Genomic DNA, 14,071 nt, shown 5'->3' on the forward strand with positions numbered 1-14,071 from the left:
TTATGTGAAACCGCAGTGCTTTACTTCGCTAGTGCATTCTCATTAGAATTGACGAATTTATTCCTTGACTTTGCCTTTTCGCCTTCGGGTGAGCGCTGTGATTGCATCCTAATTGACTTAATTACTCCAACTGGTCTTAAGGCATAAAACTGAACTATCTGGTTAAACTTATATGTAATTGTATGCCAGTATTGAAAGAAACAATCAATCTGATAAGAAATGGCTGCGACATGTTTTGAAAATGAAGCGTGAAAGGTTACTAGCGAGGAAATTCCGCTTGCATCGGTTGTACAATTTTTGGTGACTTTATTGCTTGCGCTGGCAAAATGGAAAAGTACCGAAAATTGTTATTAGCAATGATTTAGTTTAAAGTAATTAGGATTATAATCTAATTTTTATTAATTTAATGTATATGCTTATTTATATTTTAAGTAGTGTTTTTTAATTTAATTATATTTTAATTTAATCGTGATTTTGTGAGTTATATGTCTGTAGTATTTTGGAATAGGTTTGAGTAGAATACGTTGAGTATTTTCATGCATTTTCGTGAAATTTTTCTAATTTATGAGAAAAAAGCAGTGTACATGGATATAATGAAGAGTGTGCGCAATACCATTTTTGTGCAATTCTGGGATGTTTTTTTAAGTAAAAATAAGTCGACGTGTACATGGTTTAGTGATATTTTAATTAAATGACAGTTATTTTGTGAATTTTATGTTTGTAGGAATTTGGTATATGTTTCAGTTGAAGTAAACGTGTATGGAAATAATTTAAATATTTGACACTAAGTATTTGTAACCATTTGTAATGTTTGCGGTATGAATGCGTTGGTGACGTTTATAATATAATAGATAATTTAGAGGTAAAAGTTTTTGGATATTTTATTTATTTTATACGTGGAAATGTTCATCCTTGGAAAGGGTATATACCTTTTCACGATCAGGTAATTTCATATACAGTCAAAAGTCTTTAATCCGGACTCGTCGGGACTTCGGCGATTCCGGATTGTCGATTTTTCCGGATTATAGATCATCAGTTTAAATCTGATAAGATGGCATGCAGAAATTATAAAATTAAAAATATGAAACCGTAATTTATAAAATAATGAGCAATTATGATCTAAAGGGTATCAAAATTTACCAAAAAGAAGCCTAATATTTATTTGTTTACTTTATTAAACATTTCTTTCAACGCGCGGATGCGTAAAGCATACCTTACGCATAGCCGAAATTAGAAAATTGCAACCAGAAAACTATTTGATTTGTATTCGTGGTATTTATAATGACGAGGAATTTCATTTAAATCATATCAAAGACGGAGTACATCGAAACTAAATACTACATTTAGTAAGGAATTATAAGCCGAATAAAATAAAAACATCTGCTCTGAAGATAACGATAGTGTTGACAAATCAACTTCCAGTTCATTGCGCGCCGCGATGTCTTTCCCCCCCCCCCTCTGCGCAGAGCAGCGTGAAATTGATAAACAGATTTCGGAACGGTTAGATAAAGAAAGAATATGCCTTTATCCATTTTTTGTAGCAATTCGTTTTTTGTTTGATGGACATCGAAACATACTTTCGTTTTCTAGATCCTTTGGGAGCTCCAGCATCGGAAATTCTATTTGACATAATCAAAAGTTCAAGCTTACCTTTAGAAAATTGCTCTTACAGTCTGCCAAAAATAATAAGCCGGATCCAATTCGAAGATTAAGGAACAACGCAATCATCAACATTAACTGAAATAGATAATTAGATAATTTTAGCTTATAGCGTCCGTTATACATTAAACGCGCACGCGAAAACGTATTCTGCACTTGCGCAGACGCATATGCGCAGTCGTAAATGTCTTGGGCGCACGAGTAAAACGCCTATGCGCATGCGTCAATGCGGCGCATGCGCAGAAAGATTTTAGCTTTGAGGTCCGGATTATAGATCATTCCGGATTATGGGTGTCCGAATTAACGACTTTTGACTGTATGTGCTTTTTACCGAGTTTAAAGATTCAGAGAATTTTTTTTCATTTTCGTGCAAATTTTTGTAATTTATGAGAAAATAGCAGTGTAGATGGATAAATAAAGAGTGTGTGCAATGCCATTTTTGTGCAATTCTGGGATGTTTTTTTAAGTAAAGATAAGTCGACGTGTAAATTGTTTATGTGTATGTGCTACTCTGAAAAATGCGCAAGGAGTTTGCGATTGTGCACTTTTTCCCAATTTTGCAGTTAATATTTGTCATGATTAAGCAGTTTTGTTACATAAAATTTCTAGCATAAGTGTAATTCGGCTAGTAGATTGTTGGAAAAAGTTGGAAAAAGTGTTCAGTAAATAAAAAGAAAACAAACATGTCTTTACTTTGTGAAGACAAAATGGCGGCGAAAAAAAAAAAAATAGAGGGTTGTTGTAGCAGAGTTGGTTGCCAAATTTTCGCCAAAAAATCGTCAAGTTCCATAATCCAAAGATCAACTTTATTTTCCTTTTTATTCTTTCTTCATGTTACGTACCTTTCAACTAGTTCCCTAAGAACATGCTTTTATTTTTAACAATTAATCCAGATGTGATAAAAATCATCATGAAAACATTGGCTCCTGAAATCCTTGATTTTTTTTTAAACTTTTCGCGTTTTTTTTTTTTTTTTATTATTATTTTATTTTTAAGCACATTAAATTTATTGGGAAAGGGGCCCAGGAAAATGTTTTGCGTAGGGGCCCAAGAGTTCTAGTTACGCCACTGGCTGTGTACATGGTATTATTTGAAATTGATTGTTGTCATGTTATTTTATTAAAGTGAGGAGTGCGTAGATCGTATATTCGTTCCTTGCCTAAATTGTGCAATTCGTTGATTTTTTTTAAAAGTTTAAACAGGATGCTGTGTACATGGTATTCTTTGAAATTTATTGTTGTTATGTTAATTTATTAAAGAGAGGTGTGCGTAGTTTATAGATTTGTTCGTTGCCTGCATTGTGCCATTCGTAGATTTTTTTAAAGTTAAAACATGTCGCTGTGTACATGGATTCTCGTCAAATATTTTTGGTTAGAAACTTTACGTTTTTGCTATCTAAATTTTTTGTTTTTGTTTCGGATTTTTAGCTAAATTGTGTGTTCAAAAGGTAGTTTTTGCATGTGCGAAAACCGCGTTTTTGGAGACATTTTAGGCTAAAAGTTCAAAATGTAGACAAAAAATTTAGATAGTAATATGGCAGCGTGAAGTTTCTCGCCAAAAATATTTGGCGACTTGAGGGCGCATATCAGAGTAGTTCCATTAATTTTTATGGCGTAAAATTTTAACAAGATAATAAATATATGTTGTTGTTTGTTAGAAACAACCTAACAATAATCTTTCAGAGGATGGCAAGTGTGACATAAATAGATGATGAAATTGAAATAAAAAATATTGATTATCTAAGATGACAGAATAGTTTGATGCATCCCCATGGTCATCAAAATTAGCAAACCACTGCTGGTGTAAGGAACATATTGTTTTCTGTGCTAAGTGTAATTTAAGACAAATTTATTTTCATATATCACGTTTAACCGGTTAGTTTTACATCTACATGCATATTATCTGTGAATTTTTACTACCATATGCTTAATATATTGTTTTGTCTACTAACTTGAATTTACATGCACTAAAAATCACGTTTAGGATGAGCCGCGAGCTTGGCGAATAAACAAACTACGACATATATTATCTTGTTAAAATTTTACCCCATAAAAATTGATTTATTCTCATAATTTTAGATGACAATAACCAATAATAAAAATAAAAGCATTACTTAATTATCTATAATGCACATTTCGTGTTACAAATTAGCATTCACCCCTCCCGCCATATTTTCTTCCTTTCATCCCGAACTGATGAAACGTGAACCGGCATCTATCTACAAAAACTTCTTTAATTATACGAAAATATTTCTATCTATTCGTTGTTAAAAAAATTCAGAAAAAATAACGTTTACGATTAGCCGCAAGCTTGGCGAGTAAAAATGCAACAGCAACAATGGGTTCTCTGCGGTTGAAAACCCAGTTAAATTGTTAATTTTTCTGTACTGTGTTATAAAATTAATTTAATTTCCAATGTCTTTCTAACTGTGATTTTGAGTTAATGATTGGACATCATCTCCAGTAAATCGGATGTCGACTGTATTCTTAACTGTTGATTTTTAAGGTCCAATGCTTAATGCTTTCACTCCCAGAAGAATTCAAACATTATCATAAATTATAAAGAATGTAATAAAAAGTTAAAACTCATGTGTATAGAAGCATGGCAAATTATTAAAAAAATTCCTTGCAACACTGCAGAGGTTTAGAATTTAAATTTTTAGCATACCTTCTTCTGGATATGACAGACCAATTGATGTCATGTATTCTTTAGAGCTGTTAGCATCCCATATGTGCACACCTTTTTCTTTTAAAATATTGGCATTAGTGCTTCCAGAAATAAACCACAGAAGTTCTTCGCATATGCCTCTCCAAAAAACTTTTTTGGTTGTAAGCAATGGAAAAGTGTCTGTAAAGAAAGAAAAATACAAAAGAAAAAGACTTCATGAAGAAAAAGAAAGCTGAATTTAAAACCAGGCATAAAAGCAACAGTAATCTTTTGTTAGCAAAATCGAATTCAGATGTGTATGTATGTACATGCTTATGTATGCATGTCTTCACGTACATATTACATATGTATATATGTCTATACATACGTACATTTCTGAACTAGGCCCCCAATAACAGAAGAGTGGCAAAGCAATCTTTCTTTGGTGCATATTTTGAATAAAACTTTCCCGATTTCGAGGTGATCAGATGCAGGTCTTTCTTCTTCAGGAGGCATTTTCTTCTGAGGGCATCCATGTCTGATTGCTCTCAAAATCAATAGAGTTTTATTTAAAATCTATGCCAAACTAAAATTTCTTCATTGTCTAAGTTTCTATTTTATATTGCCATATTTTTCTTCATGCCACGTTCTGAAGATGAGTAAAATTCATAACAAATTCTGACTTAAAGTGACAATTTATGCATAGTAAAAGTGCATAATGAAAATTATTTCTGTGGATATTATCTTCTCATTTTCATGTCAGGTTTTTATAAGTTTTTTTTTTTTTTTTTTTAACAATTAAACGAGAAAATGTAATACATATAACATAAATATCAGCAGAAAGCTAGCAAAACTCCTATATGGTGTACTGTATTATGAATCAGAACAAAATCCATTGTTAAATTTTGTCAATAAAATATATAAAACATTTTTATAAAAAGGTCAGAAAAATTTAATACCTATTTAACTTTTACATACTCCATAGTATATGAAATTAAGCACCAAAAAAAAAAAAAAAAAAAAAAAAAAACCTTAACTGTGCGCAGATTTTATACATATTCACCAATCTAATTTTGTTATACCTAATTTTATGTTTTACAATATTACTGTATACTATATCTTAATGTAACAAGTTTGTTAATATAAAATATCAATAAACAAACACATACCATTTCTTAAACTAAAGCGAGCTTGACACCCAAAATATGATTTGGTACCGGTACCAGTACGATCTTCTTTCACACGACCGTGATTTAGAATCAGACGAATCAAATCTAGGTACTGGTATTCATCATGCCTAAATAAAATACAAGCAATTTTATTCGTTATTACATTTGTTTTCAATAAGACAATAATATTGATAAATAAATAAAAGAATAATATTCATTTTCTAAAATTACCGTTTATCATCACCCATTTTATAAAAAGTACTCGACTGAAATAAAGACTACAATATTCAAAAGGGAAAACGAATCGACAAACCCGCCAAAACGAGTAACTGCTTTTTGGCGCCAAAATTATTTTCGATTGACAGATAGACAAAATAGACGCATGCCTTGTTTAGCGGTGTTAGCGCTTCTATTGCATGGGAAACTGTTTTGCGAACTGCGTTCAATTGAATCATTTGGGTAAAATGATGCGCTAGATATTATGCAGATTTTTGCATCTGCTCCTTTATTTTTAACACGTACTAAAATTTTAATATTAGAGCGTTTTCAAGTCAGTTTTTCTATTCCAGTATTATAACGCTTTCAGATGAAGAAATTCATATTCAGTATCAACAGGCTAAATGGTTTCATTTAGATGCAAAATTCAGTCTTTGTGTTCTGAATTTTGAATGTAGGTGCTGCTTCGAGACAAATTAATTATCGTGAGGACTAGTCAAAATAGACAGTTGAAAAAGAATCGAATGTCTGCATTTCTCTCCATCGAGGACATATCTGGACTAATAATTTGGACTTGTTAAAAAAAGGTGTTCCTTAAAAATTTGAATGTGAACTTGAGAACATAGAACTGTTTAAATATTTTAGTTCTCAATACATATTTTTTTTTTTTTTTTTTTTAAAATATGTGTGACATTTACGTCGGGAACTATCCGAATACGTATACCGCAGATGACGTGTTAGAGCTTTTTGATGATTTTGAAGGTATTGTGTTACAACGTTACGTTAAGATAGGCCAGAAGTGCTATTCTTTTTTGACATGCGTCGACGAATCTCAGTTATTAGATGTAGTCACATCAATGCACAACTTAATCGTAGATGGACGAAATCTGATTGTGAGGGCTAAAGATCAGGATCTACAAGAAATCATTGAGGAGGCTTTGGAAGAGGAAGGTGCTGCTCTTCCTATTCGTTTGCACGAGAAGAAACCGGTGAACCGAGGTGCATCTCAGTTGAAAGTAAACAAAACAAAATTCCAAGATAAATCTGTTAAAACGAAGAATGGAAGATATTTAAATGGTTGTGGTAATTCTTTGAATAAGGATCACCAAATTCAAAAGCTGTCAAGCTCAAAAATTTATGGCAGTGTTGAGACTATATCTTCAGGATCAAATACATCTGCAAAACAAAGTAATATATCAAGGGATGATAAAGCTACTAGGCGAGCTTTCAGTTATGTATCTGTTTTAAACTTTCCTCTAGGAACCAGTATTCAAGATCTTTATAAGCTGTTTTCAGATTTTGATCCTGTGGAAATAATAATGATATGTAATGAACCTCGTATGGACAGAACTCTTACTGAAGCTGTCGTATGCCTTTCCAGCGAAGATGCTGCTGCAAATGCTATTCTGACTTTAGATAATACTTTGTACCGTAGAAGAATTATATTAGTTAATGATTTCAAAGATTTTTCACTAATTCCAGACTTGTTAAATGTACTTGGAAAATAATTGCTGTATTTTCCTGTAACTGTGTTTTGAGAATGTAATAGTTTTTTTTAAGCAATCATGTGCCTGCTGTTAATCAAATGCAAATTCAAATTCATTATAGATTAGTTTGGCATAATATTCAGCATATTCTATTGAATTTAAGTTACGTATTTGTAGCTGAAAGAGAGGTTTTCATAAATTTTTTCAAGATTTCCTTATTTGTTTAGCAAAAAAAGTATATTATTTTGCTTTCAAATCAGTATAATCATTTTTGATGCACAGAGTGCTTTGAGTAGTTTTTTATCTGGCAGTGCAAAAGTTTTGTTTTTGAGCCTCACATTGGGAAGAAATAATGAGAAAACAATTTAGGGGGAATCATTATATATAAATAATCTTTGATCACCTAAGTATTATATACTATTCTTCACGTATATGCATAAACGAATACATATTTTGTTTTAACTCCCTGAGTATCACAACTTTTGAATCTCCTTATGAGGAACTGTATTTAAACATAACTTATTAGATAAATTTGCATAATTAGTTACTTTAGTCTATGTTTTGTAAACTTGCTTGGTTAAAGTTTACAATTGGGTGCCCCTTGTTTATTGGCGATTCTTTTTTGACGTGCCCCTTGTTTATTGGCGATTCTTTTTTGACGCCAAGATCAGCACCAGGAAGGCACAATTTCAAGATGGCCGCTACACAAAATCAAAATAAGAAGTCAAAGAATTGCCCAAGATCTGTGTCCATGTACACATCGATCTGTTTTTACTTAAAAAAACATCCTAGAATTGCACAACCTAGGCATTGCGCACTGCTTTAAATATGTCCATGTACACATCAATCTATTTTCATTTAAACAAAATCGGGAAGCTAAAACAAAGTTAAAACTATCATGGTAACCAGAAGTGAGGTTTCATCGCCAAAATTTTTTTTAAAATGTCGCCAATCGAAGGGGCACCCAATTCTAGACTAGAGCCAAAGACAGTAAAATTAAATTAACCATGTGACTTGCACAACTTTATTTGGTCATGAGATATTTTTTGTTATTTGGCATATATTACCTTAAATTTAAAATATGTTTTCTTATTTACTTTAATAATATCAATAGTATTTTAATGAATGGAAATTTATGATCCTAATATACAGCCTTTGAGCAATTTTGAAAATTGTCACAAAGACCAAAATTACTCGTTTACAGCTCATAACGTCGCCAAATCCGATGCGTACCATAAACCCTGTCTTTCATTTCAGCAAGTTTGTTAGCATAATATTGTGATTACAATGTCTTTAGCAATATGTATTCAGTTGATTGTAAGTAAATATGGTACTCTTCTGTTATCAGGACCGTATTAAAAATGGATGAATGTGTTTATGTGTGCATACATACATGCATTTCTGTATCTGGTCCTTTTAAAAGAAGAGTACTGTAAATGTTTTTAAACTGTTAAAAAACTCTTTCACAGGAATCATTGCAAATAAAAAAAAAACTATTTAGATACAAGCAGTGATGTTCAGATACTACTTAGTTAATCTAGAATCAAACGCTAGGCTTTGAGTTGCATTTTTTATATTTTGTGCAAGTGTTGAGGTTTCAAAAACTGCACTTAATATATGATGCAAAATGTATTTACTCTTTTTCTTGTCTGTCCCTTTTAAAAGCCTTTTTCTATCCAAGCCATATGCCTAGCTGATATCCAAAGCGAATGAACAACAATTTTTATTTTATTTAGCTCCAATGGCCAGTTTTTCCAGGAAATGTTTCCTTTTACTAAATCTATTTAAGACTGTCTGTGTATTAGTAATGCATTTATCAATAAGTTTTTCTTGTTCATATTAAGATTCCTGGTTATTCCTGTCTTGTTTTGTAACAATAGTATAATTTAAATTTATTTCTTCTAAGTAATGAAATAGATAAGACTTCTTTTCTTCTAAAATAATATGTTGTATTTTTAAAAACAATGGAAAAGAAAAAAAAAATTAATTATAATTTATAAGATTTATTATTTTAACTTCGTCAAATCAGTGCTGAATTAACCGATAGACAAATAGCTGGTGCTCGTAATTCATAATTTAATAAAATTAGATTTAGTGTTATATGCTGTGCCGGTCTATAGTTTCCACCAGTTTCTAGCTAGCCTGTTTGCAACTACAGCTACTGTTGTAACAAGTAATACAAATAATTTTTCATGTATTCGCCGATTTGCTTTTTTATCAGGATCTCTCATAATATCACATAGGAGCTGTCAACATAGTTAGAATTTTTTAAAAAATTATAAAATTAAAAAAGACAAGAAAGATGCTTGATCTAAGACACTCTGTGTAGATTATGAAACTATTGATGAGGTTTCTGACATGAAAATATGAAAAGGAAAAATTTTTAAGTCTGATTAAGGAAAATAATTATATATGTTTTTTTGGTAAAATCCTAGTATACGGTGCAGCCTTGGCGCGATTTTGAAAATTATCGCCAACACCAAAAATGATCCAAAGAACGTCTATATACTATACACTATGTGTGTAAATACATGGTAAAAGTTTACAATTGGGTGCCCCTTGTTTTTTGGAGATTCTTTTTTGACGGCAAGATCGGCGTCAGGAAGACACAATTTCAAAATGGCCGCTACACAAAACCAAAATAAAAAGCAAAGAATTGCATAAACTGTGTGTCCATGTACACATCGATCTGTTTTCACTTAAAAAAACATCCCAGAATTGCACAAACTAGGCATTGCGCACTGTTTAAATTTGTCCGTGTACACATCAATCTATTTTTATTTTAAAAAAATCAGGATGCTAAAGCAAAGTTACACTATCATGGTAACCAGAAATACGATTTCATCGCCAAAATTTTACAAAAAATTGTCGCTAATCGAAGGGGCACCCAATTCTACACTAGAGCCAAATACATAATATATACTATATATAACTATATATATTTTTTGAATGACCCGTTTACTACTCATCGTTTATGTCCCGTTTTTACTGCTCATCATAAAGTCGCCAAAAGCAGCCAAATCCCGTGTGCACCGGATACTAGGATTAAACCGTTTTTTTTATCAGAAATTCATTCATTATTTTCATTTAGTAATGCTTTTATCTTTATTATCTCTGTTATTAAATAATGAAGAATCTGTACATATATTTGTATGTTCCTCATATTGTGAAAAAAATGACAGCACATAGAACCGCTAAATTTAGAATACACATAGTCCTTTTTTTTTTAACGGGCATTTTTAAAGCCTAAATTTTGAACTTTTTAAAAATGTTTTCATATTTTTTTTTATGAAATTTTGATTAATGAACTCAGCAATTTGAAAGCAAGCACTATTCAAAACAAAACATTTTTATCTCCATCATGCCAGACTGTTGCCATTTGACAATTGAAATGTCAAAATTGTTGTTTAAAATCAAAAGATATTTATCTTTATGTATATATATATCTTTTAATTTTAATCAGCAAACTCAACTATTTAAAAGCTTAGTGCTCCACTGCCTGAAATAAAATACTATTTATCTTCCACATGTCAGTATGTAAAGCATAAGATATTTAACATTCAAATTTTAATCTTATCTGTTATTGATTAACAAACCAACGGATTTAAGAGCAATAAACACTGTTCTTAAAAATATTTTTTTCTTCTTTTTATCTGATTGATATAGATAAGAATACCATTAAATTAGGTGATATCTGATTAAAAATATTAAATATTTTTATGAGATTAACTGGATTCATTAAATTCAGTATATATTTCAGTTTTATAACCATTTTGAACAGCCGGTTAATAAAAATTTTAAGTGACAGTATTTAAAATTTAATTTGAAGTACCTTATGTAAATGGAGCCACACTTTAAATTTCATCAAGGGCCCGTGGCATTTGGTTGACTATTGCATGTGAAGATGATTTTTAGCTTGTAATCTGTTGATGTCTTTTGATTGGAGCTATGGTGATTTTAGTAACGGTCATGCTCTTCACTTTATAAAAACAAAAGATGAAATTTTAATTAAATGATTTATGTATTCCAAACCAGAAAATGCAGTGCATTGAGAAAAAAACATTAAAAATAAAAACTATTTAAAAATGGTAAAATATTTCAGAAATTACATAAAATATTAATTAATAAATTTAGTCATGTGCTGCAATTTATTTTCTTCTTCATTAATGAATATTTAGGACACATGATTTTTTAAAATAGTTTTTGGATAAAGTAAGAGTTAAATTCTCATAAAAGGTTTCCCACATAAGAACATTATAATTAAATATGAAATACATTGTATGGTCAAAGATTTTCTTGTATGTTTCATTTTTTTAATGGAAAACTAGACAGTGGGACTTTATCCCATTGTCTTGATATTTAAACAATTTGATACCCATTCCCATTGCCAAGCCCATTTTAAAAGGATTAATTTAAATTGTAGGCTATCTAAGAACTTAAGTCAGTTCTCAAGAAAAGAAGGACTAACATTAGCATGATTATAACTTGCGAGACATGTTTTTCATGGAAAACATAAACAAGCAAAAAGAATAAGAGGCTGAAAATTTAATAAAAATTAGAAGCTTGTGTGAGTTTCTTAAAATTAGAAGCTGCTTGCAATATAGCTTCAGGATTAACTTGCTTTTAAATTCTTCAGAAGTAAAAAAATTTGCATTATACTGAATTTTTTCATTTCCTGTGCACTGTAATATGAAAGTTGTCAAAGTGTGATTAATGGTATTTAATCTTAAAATTTCACTTTTTTTTTAAACTTCTGTGAAAGTTTTTTTTTTTTTTTTTTTACCTCAGTGATATGTTTTTGATTATCTATAGCCCCATAAAGAGATTGGAAAAAAGCTTTGGTTTGACTTATCATTATGCTCACAGGCACTAAGAAGCATTTTTTAAAAGTAAGAAATTTTATGAGAAAATAAAAAAATGATCTATACGGCTAATATATGTACATTTTTACAGCAGTATTAGTTGTTCAATAAAATATTGATTATATATAAAATGCTTAATTCATGATTATATATAAATGCTGTTACCTTATAGTATGTTTGAAAATATGTCAGAAACATGGCTACTGTTATGTCGAAAATGAAGGTACAGATAATAAGAAAATACCTTATGAATTTTTTGTTAATAACTATAAAAAAATGGTCAGATGGCATTCTTGAGTTTTCCGTAAAGTATTGTTAAGAAATATTGTTGTTATTGATATAGTTGACTCAAAAATTGAAGAAAAATATTTTTCAATACTGAAAATACTTTTACTATCAATACTGAAAATTTTTAAAAATGTGCAAACTAATTTTGATAGAAAGAAGCTAATTTCATAATGTAGTAGTATAAAGTGTTTTAAAAAGTTAGTTACATACTACACATTAGAGAGTTTGATTTCCACGACTTTCGAGTTGCAATCGTATGAGTGGCACAACTGTGCTCATGAGATTTATTTTTATTTCATATGTATTGATTTGCTATTTACACAGTTTTGTTTTCCCATTTCCTTCAGCAATATAACTGTCATTTTAGTGAATGTAAAATTATGAAAACAAATATTAAAATTACAAAATGCTGTGATAGTTTGCTGTGATTTTATGAAACAAATCAAATAACTTGAGCTTAGTATTGTTGTCTTTTATTCATCTGCCAGATAGTAATAAAGAAAGCTTTGTTTTACTTGAATTCATGCTAAGGAAAATGTTTAAAGGAGTGTTAAAAATTGACTTACGTTTTGTAGTAATTTTTTGTTTGTTATTTCCATGTAAGAATGTTAAAATAGTTCAATAAAAAAATGTTCAGATCAAATAGTTTTAATTTTGTAATTTGATTTTTTTTGGGGGGTGATAATGAATATGATATGATAGCACAAATAAAAAAATAATTCTTAAAATTACTGTAGTATGTATTCAAATTTTGCTTCAATATGAACAAAAATAAATCATTTGTGGTTGTTTAGCTCATATTATTTAACTAATGTTATTTAAAATATTAGAGCATTGGATGATATATATTTCTGACAGAGCTGATAGGGCCTTGTACTCATATATACCCTAAGATCATCAAATGTGGCGATATGTGTTCTATGCGAGTTTTTGGGATGATGTTGTTTGTATGGCAACCCTTTTGACATTGAAACTTAACTCTTTTGGTGCAGTGGTTTAATTGCTCGTTGGTTCGTCTCGTGTGTGTTTTGAAATGGCCTATGTTGCAATGAGAGACGTGGTGGCAAGATTTCAATCGTGTATTTTAGATTGTATGAAAAGGAAAGTCTTAAATCCTACAAGGATTTAGGAAAAGACAGTTTTGAACATTTATTTGTGAACCATAGTATTAATTTTGTGGATAGCAAGTCTAGCTGTCATATAAATATCATAGAGAGTATGTGGCGACATGTTAAAGCTACGTTCTGCTGTCCGTAGAAACATCCATTATGGTAAGTGCATTTTATTTTGTAGAATGTTATATTCATTTCTTTTTTACTGTGAATTTCTGTTATTGTTTTTAGAATTATTTATAATTTATTTTAGTTCATTTTGTTAATTTGTGTGCAATGCCTAGATTGTGCAATTCATAGATATTTTTTAAAGTTTAAACAGAATGCTGTGTACATGATATTCTTTGAAATTTATTGTTATGTTAATTTATTAAAGCGAGGTGTGCGTAGTTCATGGATTCCTTCGCCTAGATTGTGCAATTCATAGATATTTTTTTAAGTTGAAAACATATCGCTGTGTACATGGATTCTTGTCAAATATTTTTGGTTAGAAACTTTACTTTTTTGCTATCTAAATTTTTTGTTTTTGTTTCGGATTTTTAGCTTAAATTGTGTGTTCAAAATGTGGTTTTTGGAGACATTTTAAGTTTAAAGTTCGAAATGTAGACAAAAAATTTAGATAGTAATATGGC

At 30.2% G+C, this 14,071-nt stretch overlaps 1 protein-coding gene across 1 annotated transcript in view; it reads right to left on the bottom strand.

Annotated features, from left to right (window-relative positions):
- Ts (Thymidylate synthase) overlaps nt 1-5,861 on the bottom strand; it is a 44,731-nt gene extending 38,870 nt beyond the window's left edge. Inside the window, exons 1-3 of the mRNA XM_085825933.1 lie at nt 5,706-5,861; nt 5,475-5,602; nt 4,327-4,506 (exon numbers count right to left, since the gene is read on the bottom strand). Of these exons, the coding sequence (XP_085682059.1) occupies nt 4,327-4,506; nt 5,475-5,602; nt 5,706-5,722 (325 nt within the window). The 5' untranslated portion in view covers nt 5,723-5,861. The remainder of the gene's footprint in view (nt 1-4,326; nt 4,507-5,474; nt 5,603-5,705) is intronic.
- Between the last annotated feature and the right edge of the window lie 8,210 nt (nt 5,862-14,071).

Source organism: Stegodyphus dumicola, chromosome 10, assembly GCF_044657685.1.
Source record: "Stegodyphus dumicola isolate Sdum_Otavi_A_Nest chromosome 10, ASM4465768v1".
NCBI classification, from domain to species: domain Eukaryota; kingdom Metazoa; phylum Arthropoda; class Arachnida; order Araneae; family Eresidae; genus Stegodyphus; species Stegodyphus dumicola.